The 26190-nt window shown below is 41.4% G+C and overlaps 1 protein-coding gene across 5 annotated transcripts in view; it reads right to left on the bottom strand.

The window, feature by feature from the left end:
* DYNC1I1 (dynein cytoplasmic 1 intermediate chain 1) overlaps positions 1 to 26190 on the bottom strand; it is a 370739-nt gene that overhangs the window by 273085 nt on the left and 71464 nt on the right. For 3 of the 5 annotated variants that reach the window (XM_043462652.1, XM_043462651.1, XM_043462654.1), the window contains 2 exons: positions 24721 to 24780; positions 3610 to 3725 (listed from right to left, as the gene is read on the bottom strand). In XM_043462652.1, coding sequence (XP_043318587.1) covers positions 3610 to 3725; positions 24721 to 24780 — 176 coding nt within the window. The remainder of the gene's footprint in view (positions 1 to 3609; positions 3726 to 24720; positions 24781 to 26190) is intronic. The other 2 variants (XM_043462655.1, XM_043462656.1) reach the window with 1 other exon arrangement.

The raw sequence follows: 26190 nt of genomic DNA, 5'->3' as shown, positions 1-26190 counted from the left end.
TTAGAGGGTAAAGCACCTGCCCGCAATGTGGGAGACCCAGGTTCAATTCCTGGGTTGGGAAGATCCCCTGGAGAAGGAAATGGCAACCCACCAGTAGCTAATACAACATTGTAAATCAACTATACTCCAATGAAAATTAAAAAAAAAAATACACCTTGCCTTCAAGAAGATCGAACCTAAAAGGAAGACATTTAAGTAATAATAAAGTATATTAAATAAATTAAATAATGGCTTGATAAGGGGAAGACAGACTATGCTCAAGGTATAAGAGATATCACCCAGAAGTGGAAGTATGAGCAAGGTGGCCCTTGTCTGCAGTCCAAAAGTAAAGCAAACAGGAAAGATGGCATTCAAGGCATGGAAACAGCATGCACAGGCCATGCAGAGGCCTGAGGCCACACGATGCCTTGGAAAATGCCAGCGGTTTGGTCTTTCTTGGATATATGAAAGGAGGCATGAAGAGGAAATGAAGGGAGAGGAGGTGGTCCATACAGGGCCACTAAGTTCCCACTTATAAGATATCATGAAGAGAAAAGGAAGATCAAAGAACTCTTCAATCAACAGGTTATGTAAGTTTCCACCTCCTCCCTCCAGACTGGCTGACATTTTTTCAGCAAGTTAAGAAGTTGTCCTCCCCCTGGGGGTCATTACAGAACTTGGCATTTCTGAGATGTCTGGCCTCCTCTCGTCATTCAAAGCATCTGTTGGATGCCTAGGATGGGCTGGTCACTTTTCTCGCTGTAGTAAAGACACAGAAGACTGGCTTCCTAACTAACGTCAACACCTCACGGACAATCAAGGGAGAGGTTAATATTATTAACACAAAGCAGCTGTAGTTTGGAAGGGAACCATTTTTTTCCCCTTTCTTATTACCCAGGAATAAAAAGCATGTGTCTAAAATGTTTGGGGGACAGAGATATCCTGCTCCCCAAATCACTATTTCCTATTCTCAGCTTTCTTCCTCTGCACCTAATGACCTAAGCAGGGAGGGAAGATCTAAACTTGTATTGAAAAACCAGTGTTCATGCAGACAACATTCCTAAATCTTTCTGCTTTAAATCATTCTCTGGACTGTTTCTTGTAACAGATCATTATGATCACAAATTAAGAGAAGGTTCATTATAGCATGTAGTGGTGAAAAGAGGCTTAAGCCTGGGCAAGTCCACAGTACCTTCCCTTCCATTTTAAAGAGTAAAATGAGAACACGTCAAAACCTGAATGCTTAAGAACTCCATTAGATGCAGAATAGATCAACACTCTGAGATCATTGGTTTAAATATTGTTAAATTTTCCATAGTCGCATAATGACTTAAAAAATAATCAGCATTCCTTCATACACCATGGGCAGTAATGAGCTAAAATGGATCTTATGGGCACCACAGCTTTAAGTATTTTATCCATCCAAGAGCCTCACTGGGTCATAAAACTCAGTAGTTCATTGTTTCCTGGCCCTGAATGGCTGCAGTCGCCATGAAAACAGTGCCATGGCCCCAGCTCCCAAACTGGAAGCCAACTCAAACCAGCCATGTGGAAGAGCCTCCTATTCTGCCTCTGTTGGCTCCCTTCACGCTGCAGGTGAAAGGGGGTCGTGGGGCACCCCTGTCAGCCAGGGGCGGACCACTCAGGTAGCCAGAGAATCATCTGAGGTGAGAGGACCATTTGCTGAACTCAAATCCAAAGTTCTGCCCATCTAAACCTGTCGGGGATTGCTTCACTGTCTACAGGGACAGTAGCTCACTTTCAGCTTAAATCTACATTGTGGAATTTGAACCATCGAAATGCCCATCACCATAAAAAAGCTTTATGAGCCTTGCTAACAAAACAGACAGAACTTCTGCCAAGAGCAGAGGAATAAATTCCTTCTTTTCTGCTGCTTGGACCACAGCATAATGAGGGGTCCCAAGCCCTCTCTGCAGTCATAAAATGGAAAGCCCAGGCTCTTCCTTCTGATGTGTTCCAGTTTAAAAGTTTAGAGTTGATGCCTTTTCATCCTTAATTTATCTTCCCTTGTAAATATTTCTGTTCCATTTCCAATACCTAAAGTCTACACATTTCCAAAAAACAATTCACTCCTTCTCCAATTTCAATTGTAGAATTTTATGTTATGGGTCAAATTTGGGACTAAATAAACATACCTCAGGCTATAGTTCTGCAAATACCTCTGGCAGCAAATTAACTCAAACAAATGTTTTGGTTGGGTGGTGAGGTTGTTTTTAATGATCTTGCTGATTTGCCTGGAGGCCCAGGGATAGACTGGGTGAACTCCCAAAAGCTTTCCCAACTTTGTATTTTCTGCCACGTTAATGTACAGTTCTTAGGTTCGTTGAAATAGTTGATTTAACATTTCACCACCAGAGGGTGCTACTTGTTAGCTTCTAAAATGCATTTCATACTCACACCTGAAAAATGGAGGCCCTTCAGCCACAGAATCCTCACCACACCAGCTGGCATTACCCAAGACAGGTTTTCAGAAGGACTATAGTGTAGGCAGCATTCTCCTTCAAGGAACCTGATTTCACTTGTCTATTAATGTTATGGGTTGAAAACCAAAACTGAAAGTCTCTGTAACTTGCACAAACCCAAGTGCACGGATTGATACACGCTGTAAACCAAGCAGGCAATGCAAATCCTTTTTCATTTTCATGGCTTTTGTATTTACTACACAACAACAATGAACTCAGAAAGCTAACATCCTCTTCACTGCACCAGACAATAAAATAACAAAAGAGAACTTGCTCAGCTATGACAACAGTGCTATCCTCTATCAATGCAATCTTCACTCATCCTATTTTAAGTGTATACATCTCCTGCTTCTGCTTTGGAGCAATTTAGCTTTGGTGTCATTATTCACTTCCAAGATGCATTTTTCATTGAATACCTTCCACTTCCCTTATCAGTGTATTTTTTACGATGTACTGGGATTTGCATATACTTTTTCCACTTGATATTTTCGGGAACGCACAAAGGTGGCAGGGAGTTCAATTCCCATTCCCCTCCACGGAGCTCGCGTGGAAAGTCTCTTTAAATTGTGGTAAGAAACTCTTAGTTGTGTTGCCATCTGAATTGGCAAAGCAAGTCAGGGGTCAGCGAAGTTTTTCTGAAAAGCGCCAGATTACAGTCAAGACTTTAGGCCACATGGGTCAGAAGTGCTCAACTCTACCACATAGCAGGAAAGCAGTCCTTTAGATAGGTGGGACTGGGGGTGGCTGGATTCCCAAATGTTTCACCTTGAGGAGCGGGTGGGGTTTATAGTTTGCTGACACCTGTAAATGATGAGTCTAACGTATACACTCTTACCAACGAAATTCAGAGAGGTTTCTATTACATTTTTCCCTGGAGATGTTCCCTGTCCTCGCACAGTGTTGATAAACTGTGGCCTTACCAAGTGACCCATTTGAAAGTCCACGATCCCCCTGGAGAAGTACCACTGGGTTTGCTCTCCATCGTTTCCAAAACCAGAGCCCCAAGAGACTTCAGCTTTTGGTGTGTCATTATATTTGTGTCCCGTGAAGATGTCTTATGGTAAGATACAAGATCAGGAAGAAGGATGGGGCTCCCTGGCCATTTCCCCAGAGATCACATGGCAAGTAAACGAAAGACATCACTTACCTTCAGACTGATGTGTGGCCAGAGGAGTCTGGGTCTCCTTGGAGTAGGACACCACCTCCCTAGGCAGGAAATCCACTTGGGTGATCTTCGACACGCCCAGCTTATGCAGTCTCCGTCTGGAAGTAACAACGGACACACACTTAGACACGGAAGGCGTTCCTCACAGAAGATCTATCAGGAATAAAACAAACGTCTAAAATAAATAAACCCCAAACATCCACAGCTTCTCAGCACAAGGAGCAGCATCATGAAGTAGAACTGGGCCTGGCCTGGAAGTCTGGACACTTGGTTTTGGCCACTTTGCCCCTGTGTTGCTGGGTGGTGTTAAGTGCCCCCCTCAGACTGACCCTCAGCTTTTCTATCTGCAAAACTGGATCTTCTCCATTTCAAACGAGACCCTCCTTCCCTTCTGAGCAAATCTGATTTTTCTCAGTTAAAGGAAATTTCCATTTGTAATACAGTGTTCTAGTCTCTTAGACAAAAGGGACAAAAGAAAACTAACACTTCTCAAATCTGAAGGAAAAACAGATGACTGCTGAGTGGAGAAAATATTCTCTACAATAGCAATGAAAGGATGATATTCCAGGGGGGAGCATAACATCTCCCATTTCTCCAGAAAAGGAACTAATACAGAGCGGTACGTGAATTTGTTCAAAGATATGCTGATACGCATAGATGAGTGGAAAAGGGTACTGGGCTAAGAATGATCAAGTTTTAGTTCAGAATTGCCAAATGAGCTGTGAACACGTGAAAAATCCTTTCTGAATATTTATCAAGTGTTTTCAGATGTCCTTCACATCCATTATGTCAACTGTCTTCACGACCCTTCTATGAAGCATCTGGGCATATTATCACCATCTCCATTTCATAGATGAGGAAAGTGAGGTTCAGGAGGAGACATGCCCAAACATATGCAACTCACAAATGGCAGAACCAGGGCTAAAATGATGTTGGTCTGGGCCCTGGTCCAGTGCTTTTGCCACCAAGTCAAACCCCTACCTCAGGTTCTTAATGGTCAGTTCTGAGTTACCCCTCAAATCCGAAGTGCCTCCTGCGTCACCCAGGAGACATCTACTCGTGGGGGCAGTAGAGTCTGGTGGTTAGGCACACAGACTAGCCCACCACTTGAGTTATGTGTGTGAGCTTGCAGAAGTTACCCAATCCCTCTATGCCTCAGTTTCCTCATCTGTGAAATGGGGATATCACCAGCACTTAGTACCAGGATTATTACAGATAATGTATATGTGCCACATACATACAATGCATATGCCACATATGTATTACATATACATATGTAACAATTTACACACATATATGTTAAAATAGTTTCTGAAACATTATTTTAATATATAGATTTAGTATCAGTATTGGAGATGTTTTACTATATTGCTTTAACATTTCCAGGAAAGAGAGTATATGTGTGTCTCTCTGATAGAGAAAGGAAGGCTATACGACCATTTAGTCAAAAATCCATATTCCCTAGCTTTCTAGAATCAATAGCAAGCACACCTTATTCATATCATTTTTTGAATTATTACTAGCAATGGTACAGATTCACTGTATTTTTTCAGTAGGTAGTAATAATAAACTGAAAGAAAATGCATACCATAGCTAGGAATTTCCATGTACCATTTCCCAAGCACTCTAGGAAACAATTCGTTTTTACGAACCACTAAAACAATTGAGGTGAAACCTAAGAGGAGCACAGAGTAGACACAAATAAAGGCTTGTTTAGAGAACAAGCCCCACTGGCCGTCTCTGCAGCCCCACTAAGCACGGCTGTAGCCCCACTAGGCTCCACAAAGGCCTGGGCCATGTGGCCTGACTCACTCAGATGTCTGGACCACACAGCTTGCAGGACGGTGAGGCTGGGGACCCAGCACTCCCTGGCAACCTTCTCACACAGAACACACAAAATTACCAAGCCAGGTAAAAGGCTCCAGGTTTCAGAGTAAGAAATTCAGGTATTGTTTTAAATCCTCTTTGGGTCAGAGAAGTGTGCTTTTCTACCTGAGATGGGTCTTTCTTGAAGCATCTGAGGAAGAAAACATGACTCGACACCCCAGGACTGCTTGAGGCAAAGCCCCTCCCGCTGCTGAAGAGCCTAGAGCATCGTTCTGAGGCCCCCAGAAAGTCCATCTTCATCTCAGGCAAAGAGATGGAAAGGAGACATGGGCTGGCAGTGCACCCCCGCCCCTTTGAATCAGGGCCCCACCTGGCACAGAGAGCTCACCCTAGGGTTTAGACTCCACGGGCATCTGTGAGGCCCAGAGGTCCCCACAAAACCCCAGAGGAGACACCTGTACCTGCAGCCAGGAATTCCAGCGCATCTCGCGAAGAAGATGCAAGCACAAGCTGTAGGCCTGCTTGGTCAGATGACCAGCCATAGGCTCTGGGCAAGAAGCTGATCTGCAATTTGATAATCCGCCATGGATTATCCGCAGCACATCACAACTGGTAAGTCACGTGTTCAGATACAAACTGGGTTCAAATCCTCGCTTTGTCACTTACCAGCCAAATGGTGTATAAAACCTCTGGACAAGTGACAAACTCCTCTAAGGCTCATGTTTCTCATTTATAAAATGGGTACATGTCATCGAATGATTGTGAAGATTAAATGAAGCTAATATTTGTAAAGTACTTAATTCGGTGCCTGGCACCTACATAGTAGGTGGCTTTACTTTTATTTTTCTGGCTGATTATAATATGCTTTCTATTTCAAAAAACAGAGAATGCAGATTTATGAATGCTCTAGGTTGATTTTCTAAAATAGAAGATTTGAAGATTCTCTCTGACAGTAAAACATAAGCCTCACGCTCTTTCTTCTCATGGGTACTGGGTAGGTTTTGGCTACTTGAGAATGTCCACTTGGTTTTCTTCTAACTAAAAGTATCATTACTGTGAAAATTCTGTTTTCAAAACAGCTTGAAGTGGTATGAGTACCACACAACTGTTCCCAGCTCTAGCCATTCCTAAACATCTGGCCAGAAGGTGGCACCCTTCCATGGCAAAGACCTTCCCCTTAGGAGTGTTCTTCAACTGTGTCCCCACCTCTGGGTCTCTCCTGGGCCAGCCTTAGGGTCTGTATGTCTCAGCTGATGCAAAAGCTACCTGTGCATACAGCCCTGTGATAGAGACTTTCAACTTCCCTAAAACACTTCTACAATTCCATCCTCTGACAAAATTATCATGTCACTATGTCTACAAGATGAAATATATAGTATTTTCCTTAAAATTACAAATAGAGTGCATTGTATTTCTTACTTTTGTTCAAAGTCTTATCAGCCCCTAGTTCTTTTATTCATGGGTACAAATTAAACTACTCAGCAAAGGAGGGGGGGAAAACCACAATGTAGAATTAATGCTACTATAATTTCTTTCCTTCTAATCAGGCTCTAAATTGCATGTGGGCTCTGGGAGACCTTGGCTGCTGTCCCTCCACCCCACCTGCAAAGCTCATGCCCTTGTTACTGCCCCCCACACTTCCACCATAGCCCCTGCTGCCCATCATGCCTTCTTTTCATGTCTGACTTGACTGCAGACTTTCTTATTTATCCCTGGCTAATTTATCTCATTGCACAGAGGCTTAGGTCAGTGTCAGGTATAGAGCTGGCACAGAATAAATGTTGGAGGAAGGAGGAAGGAAGAAGAGAATAGGAAGAGGAGAAAGAAGGCATGATATAAAAGGAAAGCTGAGAATTCACTTACCTATGCTGTGGTGGACATGGCATTATCATTAAATCATAGGGTCCAGCAGCCTGTGTTTCAGGCACCCCACCACCCCTGCCAGTGATCACGATTCTGACTAAAGGCTGAGCAGCACTGATTCTGAAATGTTAGAGTGTAGACACAGAAGTTTCATTGTTTTCAGATTCCCCTGGGCCGCTCCATCTCAAAGGATGAGGCCTCAGTCCCACAGAGCAGGGATGGGATCTCTGGACCCAGCTTGTCAAGTGCTCTGAGACAGGCAAAGGTGAGCAAAGATGAGTGAGGCGGTAAGAGGATGAGTGTCAGACAAAGGAGTCTGCAGCATACGAAACATGAAGAGCCTGATGCGGAGACAGGAGACAGCGGGCCTCTGGCCAGACCCTGGTATTGGTCAAGTGAAGTATCATTCAAACTTTGTCCTCACGCAGACACTCCCAGATCAAAGCTAGTGGTAAAAGCTGAGCTCTGCTAAAGCAGAGACAAGGGGCCCATTCCTGAGGTCAAGGAAGATGTCCCTGTCTGCACACAGGAAGAAAGGCTTCTTGGGGGCCAGAAAGGGAGGGGGCCCCACCCCATAATAAGCGTGGACATGCACCCTTAGGCCTCTGCAGTGGGATCCATCATAGCAAAAAGTTGTGTATACATCTTGGGGAGGGTCCATGGACCAGTCAGGTGTGAAGAAAGAAACAGGATAATCGGCCAAAGGTAAACAAAGACCCGAAGGGCTGTCCTGTATGAGCGATTCACGGCACCTCTGTACCGCACGCCTCCTCGCCCAAGAAGCCCCTGCTCCTGGGTGTGTGGTCTGCCTACTGTCTGACTGCGCTCCTCCTCATTAGAGAAGATGCCCACACCCTTTCCCTGGAGTGTGGATCTCTGCCCTGCTTCTGAGTTAGATAAACTGTTTTCCTGTGTGCCCTCCCATACGTTGTGGTGTGTCTTGAATAATAAACTTTGTGCCTGCTTTTAGTTTTTGCCCCCTTGAAACATTCTTGCTTTCAAACAGGGGCAAGAGCCAGGGCCACTGCGCTTCTAGCTTCCAGCCCCTGGTGGTTTCGTGGCTAGGATTCTTGGCGCCCATCCAGGTTGCGCTGTGTTGTGTTGTAGTTAGATGCCCAGTTGTGTTCAGTTCTTTCCAACCCCATGGACTGCCGTCCACCAGGCTCCTCTGTCCACGGGGCCTCTCCAGGCAAGAATCCTGCAGTGGGTTGCCAGGCCCTCCTCCAGGTGATCTTCCCAACCCAGGGACTGAACCCAGGTCTCCCGCATTGCAGGCAGATTCTTTACCATCTGAGCCAAGAGGGAACCCCTCCATCCAAGTTATCCAGGTTTAATTCCTGGGCAGGGAACTAAAAGATCTCTCTTCGTGACCACTCACTGCTCTCTCTCTAGGATCAACACAAGGGTCTTACACTAGATCTAAAACTAAAACGTCAGGCAGGGGATCCAAGAGACGCTGGGCAATGAAACCACAGATCCCTTACTCACTGACTTGGCCCGGTCCTAAAGTGGCATGGGGCCCACATCTCCCTGGGTGAGGGCTGAACTCCCCACTGCAAGCCCTGGAAACTTCCTTTCCACCTGGTCCTATCGACTTGGCTGAGCAAAGCCATACTGGACCAGAGGTGAAATGTTTCTTCAGAAAATAAAAATCAGGTCTTGATAAAGCATAAAAGTGGAAACTATTTGAAGTTTGAGAAGATTATCTGCCAGGGCTCAGGGTGCTGACATTTCTAGTTCACCACTAGCAGAGTTTAATCCACCCAGGTTTGTCCATTTGCCCTCGGCCCTCAGGTGGCTCAATGGTAAAGAATCTGCCTACAATGCAGGGGATGTGGGTTTGATCCCTGGGTCAGGAAGATCCCCTGGAAGAGGAAATGGCAACCCACTCCAGTATTCTTGCCTGGAGAATTCCATGGAGCCCAATGGCCTACAGTCCATGGGGTCGCAAAGAGTTGGACATGCCTGAATATACATGCTTGCTTAACTTAGACATTATGCATCACAAGAGAAAAATGACTCCCTTGCCTGAATCACTGTCCCCATTTCCCTTTCTGGTTCACTTGTCATGTCTTTGCCCATCCACCCACCATAAGTGTAGCATCACTTTCCTAGCTACTTGCAAAGTTTCATTATCCAAGGACAGTGAAGCCGAAAGTGTGACTTCATCAGGGTCTATGATGTCTACTCAAGTAGAAAAAGGTTGGAGTTATGCAGACTTATTCCCAAATAAAAGGATGAGAAGCATGCACATAGCTATAAACTCTGTGGCTCTTCTCCCATTTCAAACATGAAGGAGATTTTAAGAGAAACCTTACTGATATTTTAAAATGCAGTTAGTACTTTAAACGTTACTTTTAATAGTACAAAGAAGAAATACTTGCAAAGCATAGAGTTATCTACCAAAGTGAGAGACCTTGGCTTTGTCCCTGTTTTTAAAAGGCCTATATTCCTTTCAAAGCCAGGAACAAGAGAACTTCAGCTTCTGAAGTCACTGCATCTGTGACCTGAAAATATGGAGGTAGTTGTATTGTGCTAAAAGTATGGAGTGCTTAAAAAAAAAAAAAAAGATTTCAAAGAAACTACTGTCGAGGTGCCTCTAAGAATTAAACAGGAAAATTATTTTGACATGACACAGATGTGGGTGGTGGGGGCAGGTTTGGGATGGCACAGATCAAAAAACACAGCTCTTTGATCAGAGAATTAAGATCAAGGCTGTCTTAATTTTTTTATTGAAATAAAATTTACATACTATAAATATCCCCTTTAAAGTATACAATTGAGTGGTTTTAGCATATTCAGAAACTTATATAACCTCACATATGTATTTGCATAGACTTTTCCTTACCTCCAAAAGAAATCTTGTATTCACTGAAATATAGGAATCTCCCCTCTTCCAGCCCCTGGAAACCACTGATCTACTTCTGTTTACTTTCATATAAGTGGAATGTTACAGTATGTGGCCTTTTGTGTCTGACTTCTTTCACTTAGGTTAATGTAGGTCAAACCAGTCCGTCCTAAAGGAAATGAACCCTGAATATTCATTGGAAGGACTGATGATGACGCTCCAATACTTGACCATCTGAGGCAGAGAGCTGACTCATTGGAAAAGACCCTGATGCCGGGGAAAACTGAGGGCAGGAGGAGAAGAGGGGGACAGAGGATACGGCTGGATGGCATCATTGATTCAATGGACCTGTGTTTGAGCAAGCTCTGGGAGACAGTGAAAGACAGGGAAGCCTGGCGTGCTGCAGTCCATGAGGCTGCAGAGTCAGACACGAAAGAGCAATGGAACAATAACAGTATCAGAATGTCATTCCTTTTTTTTTTTATCATTCCTTTTTATTTGTAAGCAATATCCCATTGTATGGATACACCACATTCATTTTAATCCACTCATCAGCTGGTGGATATTTGGGCTGTTTCCATTTCTATTATTAGTTATGCTGCTATGAACATTTATGTACAAGTTTTTGTGTAAATGTATGGTTTCAATTCCCTTGAAAATGAATTCTCTTTGAATTGGTATATATCTAAAGTGGAATTGCTAATGTTATATGGTAATTCCAAAGAGTCGAACATGACTGAGTGACTAACACTTTCACTTACAGTAATTCTATGTCTAAGTTGTTGAAGAACTGCCAAACTGTTTTCCAAAGTACTCATACATTTTACATTCTCATTAGCAGTATACAGAGATTCCAATTTCTCTAAATCCCTGTCAACCATTATTATTATCTGTCTTTTTCATTATAGCCGTCCTAGTTTGTGTGAAGTAGTATCTCACTGGAATTTTGATTTGAATTTCCCTGATGGATAATGATGTTCAGCATCATTTCATGTGCTTATTGACTATCTATATGTCTTCTTTCAAGAAATGCCTATTTAAATTCTTATCCAATTTTAAAACTGGGTTGTCTTTTTATTGTGGAGTTGCAAAAGACTTTCATATATCCTGGATACTGCTCAAACTATCACACAATTGCCCTCATCTCACACGCTAGCAAAGTAATGCTCAAAATTCTCCAAGCCAGGCTTCAACAGTACGTGAACCATGAACTTCCAGATGTTCAAGCTGGATTTACAAAAGGCAGAGGAACCAGAGATCAAATTGTCAACATCCGCTGGATCATAGAAAAAGCAAGAGAATTCCAGAAAAATATCTACTTCTGCTTTATTGATTATGCCAAAGCCTTTGACTGTGTGTATCACAACAAACTGTAGAAAATTCTTAAAAAGATGGGAATATCAGACTACCTGACCTGCCTCTTGAGAAACCTGTACGCAGGTCAGGAAGCAAAGTTAGAACTGGACACGGAACAACAGACTGGTTCCAAATTGGGAAAGGAGTACGTCAAGGCTGTATATTGTCACTCTGCTTATTTAACTTATATGCAGAGTACATCATGAGAAACACTGGGCTGGAGGAAGCACAAGCTAGAATCAAGATTGCCAGGAGAAATATTAATAACCTCAGATATGCAGATGACACCACCCTTATGGCAGAAAGTGAAGAGGAACTAAAAAGCCTGTTGATTAAAGTGAAAGAGGAGAGTGAAAAAGTTGGCTTAAAACTCAACATTCAGAAAACAAAGATCATGGCATCTGCTCCCATCATGGAAAATAGATGGGGAAACAGTGGAAACAGAAACAGACTTTATTTTGGGGGGCTCCAAAATCACTGCAGATGGTGACTGCAGCCACAAAATTAAAATACACTTACTCCTTGAAAGAAAAGTTATGACTAACCTAGACAGCATAGTAAAAAGCAGAGACATTACTCTGCTGACAAAGGTCCCTCTAGTCAAAGCTATGGTTTTCCAGTGGTCATGTATGGATGCGAGAGTTGGACTATAAAGAAAGCTGAGCGCCAAAGAATTGATGCTTTTGAACTGTGGTGTTGGAGAAGACTCTTGAGAGTCCCTTGGACTGCAAGGAGATCCAACCAGTCCATCCTAAAGGAGATCAGTCCTGGGTGTTCATTGAAAGAACTGATGTTGAAGTTGAAACTCCAATACTTTGGCTACCTGATGTGCAAAAATTACTCATTTGCAAAGACCCTGATGCTGGGAAAGATTGAGGGCAGGAGGAGAAGGGGACAACAGAGGAGGAGATGGTTGGATGGCATCACCAACTCAATGGACATGAGTTTGATAAACTCTGGGAGTTGGCAGTGGACAGGGAAGCCTGGAGTGCTGCAGTCCATGGGGTCACAGAGTCAGACACGACTGAGCGACTGAACTGAACTCTATGCTCCGTTGCTCAGTCATGACGAATCTTTTGTCACCCCAGGGACTAGAGCCTGTCAGGCTCCCCTGTCCATGGGATTCTAAAGGCAAGAATACTGGAGTGGGTTGCCATTTCCTCCTCCAGGGGATATTCCTGACCCAGGGATCGAACCCACGTCTTCTGCACCTCCTGCACTGGCAGATGGATTCTGTACCACTGTACCACCTGGGAAGCCCTTACGAGATACATTATTTGTAAATATTTAATCCCATTCTGTGGGTTGCCTTTTCACTCTCTTAATGATGCCTTTTAAAGTACACAAGTTTTAAATTTTAATGACGTTCAATTCATTTATTTTTCTCATGAGCTGCTGGTGCTTTTTGTGAATCTAAGAAACCAGTGCCCAATCCAAGGTCACAAAGGTTTACAACTCTACTTTCTCCTAAGAGTTGTATAGTTTTAGCTCTCACATTTAGGTCTCTGGTCTGTTTTGAATCAGTTTTGCATATATGTGAAGTAGGGGCTCAACTTCATGCTTCTGCATGTGGATATCCAGTTGACTCATGCTTAATTTTTCTTAATGCTCAGTGGCAAGATTGTACAGGGGAGCAGAGGAAGGCTTTGCCATGAATATTGCTCCTTGTTGATGCCCATGGGCCTCTAAAGCACTGGCCAAATCTGACTATATGAGGACAAGATTCAAGAGGAGGGACTTCATCACCTGAGAGCTTTCCAGGGATCATGAATGCTTTCTGAACACTGAGCACATCGTCCATCCTATCATTAGCATCACCGAGTTCTCCTGAGTCAGTTAGATACAATAGGACTCTTTCTGATGCCCTTACTTCAGACCAAGTGAATTAGATGCAAACCTGATGTCCTGTATTTCATACTCAAGGTAAGTGAGGAAACTGCGCTGATATTACAATACCATCGACTGGACTCACAAGAGAACCCGATAATATCAGAGATCCACACTGCTACAAGTATTAAGCAAGAAGGCTCCTGTGGGAATTTCACAGATGCTATCAGCTAATCCTCAGAGATGCACTTACATCAGAGTTGATGATTCAGTTTCTGACCCTTCACCAATACTGGGAGTAGACAAGACTCACATTAGTAGACTTTTTTAAATGTCACAGTGCAAGATGCTATGTGAAGGCACAGAAAAGCCACAGTAAGAATATACCAAGCATCTAAGAAACAGTTCAAATTTTACAAATTGTGAATCACAAGAGACTCTCCATAATGGGTCTGCGAGTAGCAGTCTCAGAGTGTTCAGGGACTGGAAATTATGAAGTTGAGGATATACTGGTTAAAGCTGATGTTAGGAGTGTGGGCAGCAGATAGAGGGGCAGAGTCTGGAGCCTGGACCGGAAGCCAGTGTGCTGCACTCAGCAACCAGGAAATAAAAGGGGCCATTGTACTGATGTGCGGTCTCTGGAGCAGGGAAGAAACCCAGGAGTCAAGCAGACAAATAAACCAAGCGGATGTTCCCAGAGATAAGGAGCTATTTGGCCAGATGCCAAGGCAGATCAAGGCCAGGGAATAAAAGGATGTCTACGCTGGTTCCAGACTCAGTCCTGCTGGGTTTTCATCCATGCTTGTTTGCATGTGAGTGTTTCATCCCCAAGAGACACCAACAGTGCTGCCAGGGACTTTGTCTCCTAGTGCTGCTTATAAAAGTCCTTGAGGTTTCTCAAAGAAGAGCCCCTTAAGACAGTGAGAGCGATAATGGTGCCACTTTCTACGTTGTCCAAAAATGGTATGTGGGCACCTCCACTGTCCTTGACAAGTGGTACAGGAACTCTTTAAGCCAAAAGCATTATCAGCAACGACACACCATTTCTGAGGCACAGAACTAGGCCAGCTCCTTGCAATACAGCGGTCAGGGAGACGAAACAAACACCGCAAAAAGCAAATAAGAATGAAAGGTAACAGAGAATAAGAGCCAACATGAGCGATTCGCATTGTAAGTGGGACAGAAGACTACAATAGGCAGATTCCTATGTGTTTGGGTAAATGAAACAAGTTTCACTGAGAACTGAAGGCCTGAGCTAAGTCTTGTAGGATCGGTAAGACTCAGTCAAGTAAAAAGGAATGAGGTGGTGTTCTAGGGAGCAGATCCCTAGAACAATATCTAAAGACTGAATTCACATTTGATGCCTGGGAGACCAGGTTTTCAGAACAGAAGACTTAGTTGAGTAGCAGCGGAAGATAAATTTAGAGAGTAGCCCTAAGGCCAGATAATTTGAGGGCTTTAAATCTCAGGCTAAAGAACTTGAACTTTACATTGTAGATAATGAGGAATTACCGAAAGTTGCTAAAAAAGTGACAGCTTCAAGGCGACATTTAAAATGAAGCAACTATGTGAAGAGGGCGTCCCAAGTGGTACAGTGGTCAAGAATCTGCCTGCTAATGCGGTAGACACAGGAGATGCAGGTTTAAGCCCTGGGTCGGAAAGATGCCCTAGAGGAGGAAATGGCAACCCACTCCAGCATTCTTGCCTGGGAAATCCCCTAGACAGAGGAGGCTGGCGGGCTACAGTCCACAGGGTCACAAAGAGTCGGACAGGACTGAGCACACACGCAAACTGTGTGAAAAGTAGAGTCTGAATCTCCCTCTTTGACAAATGAGCAACCAGGATATGCCAGGGGCCCTAGTAAGCTAAGTGTAAAGGAAAGGCGGAATTGAAAAAGGACCTTCCAACAGACAATGGGTGGCTTCAGTAACTAGAGAACCCAGATGAAGCATTAATTCAAAGGGGGACAGCCAGAGGCACGACTCCTGGAGCTGCAGCCCTCAATGTAGACCATGTGGAGACGAGGTCCAGGGTGATGAGAAAGCGCGGAGAGCTGATGCCACTGGGAACAGAAAGGAAAGGCTGTAGATGGGTGATGCTGGAAAAGAATTAGGGCAGTTCGCTTGGTACAGAGGGTGAAAGAAAAGGAATGAATTGGAGATTATGCAAGGCTTCATGCCTTATGGGAAGAAAGTAAGTAGTGTAACTGGAAGACACTGGGGAATCCAGAGAAAGATCTGCTTTGGGATAAAAATGAGTAGCTCAGTGGATGAGTTTATGACTGAGGAGTTTTCCAACTATATGAAGCTTAAGACCAAAGCTATGGAAAAAAGATAAAGGAGAAAATGGGGTCCTGGCAACCAGCCACCTAGAGGCACATGAGAAAATGCTGCATCCATAGAAGAAAAGTGCACAGACACTCCTGAATTATGAAAGAAGTTGTTAAAAATGACAAAAGGTCAACCTGTTTTCCCAACACTGTATGCTGGTGTAATAAGGTGTGTGACGTCTCCAGGACTGGCTCCTAGAGTTGTGAATGGGACTTCACAGGGAGGGAAGGTGGAGATGGGGTACCACACGGAGGAAATGAGCCCAGTATCACAGACCCCCATATGCAATTCATCCTCTGTGTTCAGAGTAGGTGTTTTTCTCCCAGGGCTGAGAAGCAGCTTGATGGCTGACCTTTGCTGATTACCTCAAGAAGGATCGGTTTCCATTATCTATGTTCACATTCAAAAAATCATTCCAGGAAGTATTTATTTCATTTCCATGATATTTGCTTCTTACCGTGCAGAGATACTGGCTTGGCGGCTAAATTATTTCTCCTCAAAAGAAGCAAATGTCAAGTCTGGTTCAGTTAACAGGCACAGTTAAACGGTCTGCCTTCAACTTCATCACACAAGTAAACCTTGCAAATTCCCAGGTTGGGAAAAGAGTCAAAATAGTCATGGTTATACAGAGCTTGGCAATATTGGTGGGAGCTGTGCTATCAAGTAGCCACTTTATAAAGGAAATTGAAAGTTTAGAATTATAAGATCAGAAGGTATGAAAATGTATTCTCTCCAATATTGCATATAAATGACAACAATGATATAAAAATTTTATAGACTGGCCTTTAATTGACTTAATATTTATGAACAACCTTCTGTAGAAGTTGTAATGTAAAGCTATAAAATTATAGAAATCTTCAAGTCACTGAGTACCAAAGTGTAAGCATACATCCTTCCCAACTGGCCATATTAATTTTTCTGAAATGGAATAAAAGAGGAATATTATTTTATGAAAATCCAGTTGTGAGCACAGAACAGAAAATATCCTATAATTGCTTACTCAAGGTTCTTGAGGGCAGAGAACAAAGACCAGAAGGTAACAACTTCTTAAGAAATGTTTAGGGACTTCATAAACAAAGTACTTTTTCCCTCTCTTGTGCCAAAATTTTGACTGGATCTGTTAAAAACCAATTTATCAAAGTTTTTCATGGGTCAGGATTCACTGTATATTTAAAGATTCTGAAATGCATTTTACTATTACCGTTTGATACACACACACACCCCTCCCAAGCTGATGTTCCATATTCCAGTTTCTCTAGAAAGTATGATTAGGTATTACTGAAAAGGCAGAGACTGTCAGATGGATCAAGAATACAACCCATATCATTCTCAAGAAAATTCCAGGCACTGTCACATAGGAAACCTTAAAAATTAATTCAAATCAGAGATTTAAACATAATGCAAAATAATTTCTGACAAAATATGGAGAATAAGCCTAAAGAGGGGTACTTCATCAAAAGCTAATGAGGTTATTACTATTCTGCTAGGCAAATGAAAAATAACTTTAAAACATGAAAAGATCTCTAGAACTGGCAGGTGAGATCTTCCCAAACACCTCCCACCATCTTGAAGGATATGTGGTTTTTCTGGTGCCTTTACAGAGCCGGTTTAAATTCTGTTCTTAACAGAGGGATCACTCTGTTTCACCACAGCAGTTTGAGATGGTGCCTGGTGGATTCAGGAGTATTATTCACTCTCTCTCTCAGCAGAAAACAGAGGTGAAAGAGAAGGTTGAGAGAAGAGGTGGCCACCTTCTAACAAAGTCTCCCAAGGACTGAAGGACTCTCTAAGTTCCTCTTTGAGTAAGGAGCAACCAAATCCTTTTTCTCATTCTCACTTTGATTCCAAATATCTCAAAAATCCTACTAAGAGTTTAATGTACTAAGACATAGAGGAAATATAATTGTGAGGCTTCAATAAAATCAGAAGCCACTAAATATTCCTATATATTAAGCCTAACAATTTGGAGCGAAGGGCAACAAAACACCCTTGGTACTCACTGATTTCTACTCCTTACTGAGAATCTCTGCCTGCCTCCCACCACAACACCCCTTATGTTGACTCAACACATCTCCCTAAAGACCAGCAATCTCATGGTGGAATTTGACCTAAGGACCCTTCATAAGACAACAAAAAGACATTTACAATACAATCCCTCCCTCCAAGTTGTCCAAATATCAATGCAGTTATTCATCTGCCAGTCAGTACAGACTTTTAGATCCTATGATCTTTTAACTTACTCCTTTTATCCTATTATTTCATTTTTTACTTTGACCATCTTAAATATTATAGTTATAGTATTTATTATATTTTATATATTATATTACAATAATTTATATCATTAAAATATTAAATGATAATGTTTATATAATTATATTATTAAAATACAATATTCATATTATATAATTATACTTTATTATAATTATAAATATATTATATAATTATTATAATTGCCTAAGAAATTTAAGTATTTGGGGTACTTTCATAAGCAGTTACTTGGTAGAAAATAAGGAATTTTTCTTTATTCACAATTTTCTTGAAGCTATTTTTTTCTCCCTTATTCCTCTATTCTGGGACCTGTTTTGCTGATCACATAGTTAATATAACAGCATACAAAAGTGACACAATGTTGGTGCTTCTGGTCAATATGACCAGATTTATCCTCCATCTGAAACAACTCCCAAAAAGGACAGAAATTTGAATGAAACAACAGTTTGCAAGATACTAGAGGTTAAGCAGTGAAGGAAAGGGATGCATAAGAGCAGAGAAACGTAAGACAAGTCCTATACTCCCTAAGTTTACTGCACTGACAGCTTTAAGGCCACGTGTGGTGCAGCAGGGAAAATCTCTCGAGGTTTCAGCTTAGTATCCTATGACCTTTCATATGATCTTCTCTAGGATACTAGTGAGGAAATTACCTGAGGCCAAGGGAAAAACTACCCGGAGGAATTAGAGGTAATAGTTTTGGGCACGCACACAGGAACACAAATGTTCCTGTTTCCACCCACCCACGCAGGAAACCCTCAAGGTTGTATAGAATGCATATACGGATCTTGCCTCAATACCAAAATTAATTAGTCATAGACTGAGCACTGCTCCAGTCCCAACTAACAAACCATAAAAGGATTTGAAAGAATCAGAGTGTTTTCAAGCGAACTGACCATATCTCAAGATTTATAGGAATTCCAATATATCTAATACCTAGCCAATAGTCACAATGTCTGAAATTAATAAAAAATCAGCATACATACAGACAAGAAGGAAAATATAACTATAAGGTAGAGATAAGTCAATCAATTGAAACTGACCCAGAACTAACAGATGATGGTATATCAAAACCACAATAAGACAAGCCAAAGATGTACATTATAAACACTAAAGCAACCACTAAAATAATAACATGAAGAAATATGGTTAACATCAAGTAGTAATAAAATAGAACCATAAAAAATGCAATAATACAAAAGAAAGTTCAAAAGAATATCAGGAAAGAAGAATATATAGGATAGAGAACAGATATTAATATCACAGTGATTTAAATCTAACCATAAATAATCACATTAAATGTAAATGACATAAATACTCCAACTAAAAGGCAGATATTATTACAACAGATTAAAAATGCAAGATCCATTTATATGATGTGTATAAGAAATGCACTTTCAATGTAAAGCAACAAACAGGTTAAAAAAGCAAAAGGATGAGAAAAGATAGACCATGTTAACATATGTCAGAAGGAAGCGAGTGTGGCCCTATTAACACCAGACAAAGGAGCTTTCAGAGCAAAATTTATTACCAGTGATAAAGAAGTTCATTTCATAATGATAAATGATCAATTCATCAAAAGAGTTATAAGAATCCCAAACATTTATGTACCTAATAAAAAATTTTAAAATACATGAAACAAAAGCTGATAGTATTGCAAGCAGAAACAGAAAAATTCAAAATTGTAGTTGAAAACATCAACACCCTTCTCCCAATAACTGTTAGAAGCCATAGACATAAAAGATATAAAAGACTGGAACATCACAATCATCCAACTTGATCTAATTGACAAATTTGGAATATTTTACCCAATAAGAACCTCAGATATGTAGATGACACCACCCTTATGGTAGAAAGTGAAGAGGAACTAAAAAGCCTCTTGATGAAAGTGAAAGAGGAGAGTGAAAAAGTTGGCTTAAAGCTCAACATTCAGAAAACTAAGATCATGGCATCTGGTCCCATCACTTCACAGGAAATAGATGGGGAGACAGTGGAAACAGTGTCAGACTTAAATTTTGGGGGCTCCAAAATCACTGCAGATGGTGATTACAGCCATGAAATTAAAAGACGCTTACTCCTTGGAAAGAAAGTCATGAGCAACCTAGATAGCATATTAAAAAGCAGAGACATTACTTTGTCAACAAAGGTCTGTCTAGTCAAGGCTATGGTTTTTCCAGTGGTCATGTATGGATGTGAGAGTTGGACTGTGAAGAAAGCTGAGCACTGAAAAATTGATGCTTTTGAACTGTGGTGTTGGAGAAGACTCTTGAGAGTCCCTTGGACTGCAAGGAGATCCAACCAGTCCATCCTAAAGGAGATCAGTCCTGGGTGTTCATTGGAAGGACTGACGCTGAAGCTGAAACTCCAATACTTTGGCCACCTCATGCTAAGAGTTGACTCATCTGAAAAGACCCTGATGCTGGGAGGGATTGGGGGCAGGAGGAGAAGGGGACTACAGAGGATGAGATGGCTGGATGGCATTACCGACTCGATGGACATGAGTTTGAGTAAACTCCGGGAGTTGGTGATGGACAGGGAGGCCTGGCGTGCTGCGATTCATGGGGTCGCAAAGAGTTGGACACGACTGAGCGACTGAACTGAACTTAACTGAAGAACAGAACACACACCCTTTCCAAGGGCACACAGGATTTACTAAGAGACTATACAGTGAATCATAAGTCTCAACAAGTTTAAAATGATATACAAATAATATACCAAGTATGTTCTCTAACCATAGTACAATTAAGTAATAAATCAGTAACAGAAAGATCTCTGAAATATCTCCAAATATGTGTAATCTAAATAACACACTTCCAAACAACTCATCAGTTAAAGATGAAATAAAAAGAGAGATTCGAAAGTGCTTTTAACCAAATGAAAATGATAACAACTATGTAAGAATCTGCAAGATGACATGAAGTTAATGCTTTAGGGAAATTTAATAGCATTAACCCCTATATTGGAAACAGCACTACACACCTATATTATTCTCAAGTCACTGACTTCTACTTCCACTTAAAGAAACTAAACAAAGCATATTAAATAAAAATTAAGCAAATGAGAAGCAATAATTAATATCAGAGTAGAAATCAATCAAATAGAAGATAGAAAAACAAGGAATATCAATGAAACCAAATGCTGGTTATTTGAGAAGATCAATAAAATTGATAAACATCTAGACATATTTATCAGAAGAAAAAAACACAAGACAAAAGTTGCCAATTATTAGGAAAGAGAGAGGTAATTACAGATTTTGAAAATAATTAAAGGAAGATGAAGGAGGGTATATACAATTTTAGGCCAACATGTTTGCCAACAGAGACAAAATGGACATTACTTCAAAGATCACAAAATGCCAAAGCTCACAAAAAAAAAAAAAAAGATAACCTCAATAGCTCCATTACTGCTTAAATTATTAAATTTGTATTTTTAAACTTTTCCCAAAATAAAATTCCGAATTCAAATAGTCTCACAAGTGAATTACATTCTATCAACTATTTAAGAAAGTACTACAAATTGATGTCCCTAAAAGCATGATTCATAAAAGAACAAAGTTGAAAGCTGGAATTTATCAAATCAAAAATGTTTCCATTCTTAAAGACACTGTTAGGAGAATGAAAAAGGCAAGTGACAAACTGGGAGAAAACATTTACACATTATGTTTCAGGTAAAGGATTGTATCCCAAATACATAAACCTCTGTACTGTGAAACCAACAACTCAATCCATAAACAATAAGTCCAAAAATTTAAGCAGACATTTTATCATAGAAGATATTCAAATAGCAAATATGCACACAAAAAGATAACCTAGCTCCATTAGTCACTGGGGAAATTCAAATTAAAACCACAATGAGATACCATTATATTTCTTTAATAATGGTAAAAAAATAATTTTTCAAAAAGTCAAAACCAAGTGTTGTCAAGAATGTGGAGGAACTGAGGCTCTCATACACTACTTGTGAGAACGTATTATGGCAAAACTATTTTGAAAACAGTTTGACAGTTTAAATGCACATTCATTATATGCTTCAGCCATTCTACTTGGTGATACTTAAAAGAAATGCAGACATATTGGCTAAAAATATTTGCACATAAATGTTCATAGCATTTTTATTTGTAATGGAAACAGCCCAAATGTACATCAAAAGTGACTGAAGAAATGAACTGCGATGTATCCATACAACAAACTAGCCAGCAAGAGCAAGGAATGAATTACTGATACACACCTATATGAATGAGTCTCCAAATAATAATTTTGAGTAAAAGAAGTCAGACAAAAGAGCACCTCCTGCATGATTTCATTTACAACGACATTCTCAGAGACGTAGACAAATGGACTGGGACAGAAAGGAGATCGTTGTCTGGGGGAGGGGGAGTAGCAGGTGTGAAGATGACAAAGGGGTGGGAGATGATGACGGGATGATGATTCTGCTTCTTAGCTTGACTGCAGTGACGACTTCACGACCGTGTATACATTAAAACCTGCCATTTTGAATACTTCAAATGTGTGTCATTTCTTTAATGTTAATTACACTTCAATAAAGCTGTTAAAAAAAAAAAATCAACTGACAGAGCCAGTTAGGTGTTACGGTCAACTCTATGCCCAGGATCAAGAAGAGGAACTGAACCTGTCTCTACAAAACTCTTGTTGCCTGAGACACACGTCATAAAGGGCTTCCCTGGTGGCTCAGTGGTGAAGAATCCGCCTGCCACTGCAGGAGATGCAAGAGATGTGGGCTCAATCCCTGGGTTGGGAAGAAATCCTGGAGAAGGAAACTGCACCCCACTCCAGTATTTTTGTCTGGGAAATCCCAGGGACAGAGGAGCCTGTGCAGGCTACACAATCCATGGGGGGCACAAAAGAGGTTGACATGACTTAGCGACTCAACAACAAACAATACTTCATAAAAATATGTGTGACGGGAAGATTGCTTGCACATAAGGACTATTTACAAGACAGAAAATTTCATTAAATCAATATTTGAAATTGTAATATGACTGAAACCACCTCCTCTCTCAAATACTCTTTGAACATTCCTTCCAAACTCTAAGAGAAACCACAAAAAAATCTCATTTCCCATTCTTCTCTGACTCACTGTGTCCACTCTGAAATAAAATATGGCTGGCAAGGTGGAAGTCACAGATATGCCATCTCCCTAGGATAATTTTTCATCTGCATAGTTAACTGAGTTTTTGCCTGGAAAACAGATAAAAATAGGAAAATTCCTAACTGTTCCACACCAGCACGTATAATTTACCAATGTCACAATCTGTCTAAAAAATCTGTTAAGTGCATACGGCAAAGTCTCTGCCAGTTCTAGCCTCCCTGTTATAAAAACCACAATGAAATACTGAAGAACTACTCTGAAATTCCCCTGAACAGTAATATACTATGTATTAATTGTTTTCCTGCTTGATTTAAGCCATATTTTTTTTGTTATTTAAATAATACCAGTGGAAATAAAACATACAGTGAACTATATAACTAAACAGCCAGTAATTTAATAGTGTTAAAAAAAATAGTGTATCAGTTACCCAAAATGTTAGGATATTTCTTTGGTTTAGCAGTGTTAGTCTGCAGAAAACTTTTGCATACATAAAGGGACACGGCAGATGGCATTTAACCTAACATAAAGACAGCCCTTCAACTTAACATGTCTACAGTAAGCACTAAAATTGATAGAAACCCATAGATACATGCCCAGAAATCTCAGAAATTCAAATAAATAATAAATAAATGCCCACATCAGGATTCATCAGGTTATATTTAGAAATAAAAAGTAATAGCTTTATAAAATATTGGAATAAAATCTGTTATTCACATATTGAGGTACCCAGTGGCATGTTGGTAAATGTTCAATAACTTGCTTGAGGGAAAGGGGGTAAGCCCTGATTTGAAGCATTTGTCAGTTTCTGTGGTGTAAACACCCCTACTGTCGCTGATTTCAAGATGATCTGAATTCACCAAAGCAAGTTGAAAAGAAGCACATGGTCAGTGTTCCTAAGCTTGAGCACAGCTAGGACAAGCACCCCACTGGAAGCATCTCATGTGTGACTATAGCTAACTCTGACCCTGTAATAGAAGTAAACTAAGTTTCTAGGAATTGCCTGTGCATTTTATTCTTTGTGGAAGAATTTTCAATTCTGAAGCCACCTTTTAATATACATTTCCACCTGGAAAAAAAAAATGACCTTTAGGATGCAGGAGACATTGTCCACCATCAAATAAATTTGAGATTTCTTAATATTGAGGCATTCAACAAATCATATTTTTTTCTTTAACAGGAATCTCTATACCCTCAAACTGGATTCAAATTAAACGCTAATTGTGAGTTCCCAAAAAAGTGAAAAGGCAACAAACGAGACACAACATTTTCATACTGGTTTTAGACAAAGATTAACTTAGGGTAACTTGTTAGTCAAGGGGAAGATGGCGAGGATAAAGTTAAACATATCTGTCATCACAGAACTTGTGTGCCCCACCTTGAAGCAGAGGCATGGCGATATGCTTACAATCTTCATTCGGGGGGAGGGCTGTTTTGCAATAATAGGAATTAAAAGAGGGAGGTCAAAAGCCATCTTTTTGTGGTGTTTTCCACAAAGAGAGACTTTCTTCGAAGCGTAACTGTAGAAGGCAAACTAACAGAAGGAAATAAACGTATCAAACTGGAAATTCAACAAAGGGGGAAAAAGGCAAGAGCAACAACGGCTCCGGCCTTTCAACATAACCGTAGCAAAGAAATGATAAAAGGAGTAACAAAAGAGCAGACATATACCCAAGTTCTGAGTCTGACTGCAGCTGGAGCACTGAGGGGTCTGTGTCCCACTGCAGGGTCCTAATTGCGCAGCACAAAGGAAAAAGAACACAGAGAATTAACCAAAGGGGAGGGAACAGACCAAACCAAACCATGTCATTCATCAAGGCAGCAGCATATACGGTACATACACAGAACATCTCCCCACTCTGTCACCCCACAACCCCCAGGAGCCAGGAAGACCCCGTGAACATCCAGGGACAAGAGAAAGCGAGAAGCCGTTCCTCTTTTGGAACAACTGCTTCATACTGGAAGCTACAGTCGTTTTCATAGAAGGAAACCCAGAGCTAAATATTCAAATATTCAACCACCCCCACACACCCCCTTTTCATTTTTGTTTCGTTCTATACTGAAGCAGGATTGACTGGAGCATGTAAACTGCTTCATATGTACCCCAGAGCCAAGCCACACCAGGGAGAAGCCAGCATTCCCCACATGGTGATGGCGATCAACGGCAAGGGATCAAATGGGCCAGAGTAGAAGCATCTGGGGAGGCTGGGCCAGGCACAGCGTGACTGCAGAGCCTGGAGAATGACTGGCTTCCTTGGGTCAGTGACTGCAATTACAGTGCATTAGATTTCAAGGCTCATGGGTATTTTGGTGTTTCTTATGCATTACACCAAGACGGTCACCAATGACAGTATGATTCATCTCTCGAAAGATGCCAGGGATGTCTTAACATCTTCTAAGTATTTCACAAGAGCTAGCACAAAGTATCAATGGTTACCGAGGTTACCAATGGTAACCTTGGTACCAATAGTTATCAACTTCCCTTGTTATTTCTCCATCACATAAAAGGAGCTCTTCCATGAACAGAGCGCCCACAACGACCTTTCCCGGGTAGGCCCTTTAACTTTCCTGCATGGTATGCAGCTAACAGGTGAGTCAGGCTTAGGTACCTGGGAGGCAGCCAAGGGACAGTGGGGACTTTGGGGCCAGGCGCCTGAGAGTCAAATCTTGCCTCTGTGACTTACCAGCTCCGTGACACTGGACACGCTGCCTCAGTTCAACCCCTGCACCCTCGTGCTTACTCCGAGAGTGGTTCATGGACCAAGAGCATCAGCATCTCAGGGAACTTGCTGGAAATGCCGAGACCCAGATTTCACCCAGACTCAATGCCTCTGGACTACAGTTTAATAAGGCCCCAGGTGGGCATTTTGAAGTCTGAGAAGCCGGCTCAGTTTCCTTGTCTGTAAGGATTTACCATGACGTATGTGACAACTCATGACCTGGCCTGCAGCTCTCTCCCCAATCATCTCTAAGGGCTGGCCTCTCCCTCACTGTGTCCTCGTTGATGTTTTTATCCCCAAAGAGCCATGTGGCTCATGCTTGCTTAGTTTCAGTCTCAGCTCAAATGTCACCTGAGCAGAGAGGCTTTCCTTCTCTCACCACCTACCGCAAGCAGCGCTTCCTTGTCACTCTTCATCCTGT

The sequence above is a fragment of the Cervus canadensis genome, chromosome 3, assembly GCF_019320065.1.
Source record: "Cervus canadensis isolate Bull #8, Minnesota chromosome 3, ASM1932006v1, whole genome shotgun sequence".
NCBI classification, from domain to species: domain Eukaryota; kingdom Metazoa; phylum Chordata; class Mammalia; order Artiodactyla; family Cervidae; genus Cervus; species Cervus canadensis.
Note: the sequence above shows the minus strand (reverse complement) of the source record. Positions and strands in the feature narration are given on the sequence as shown.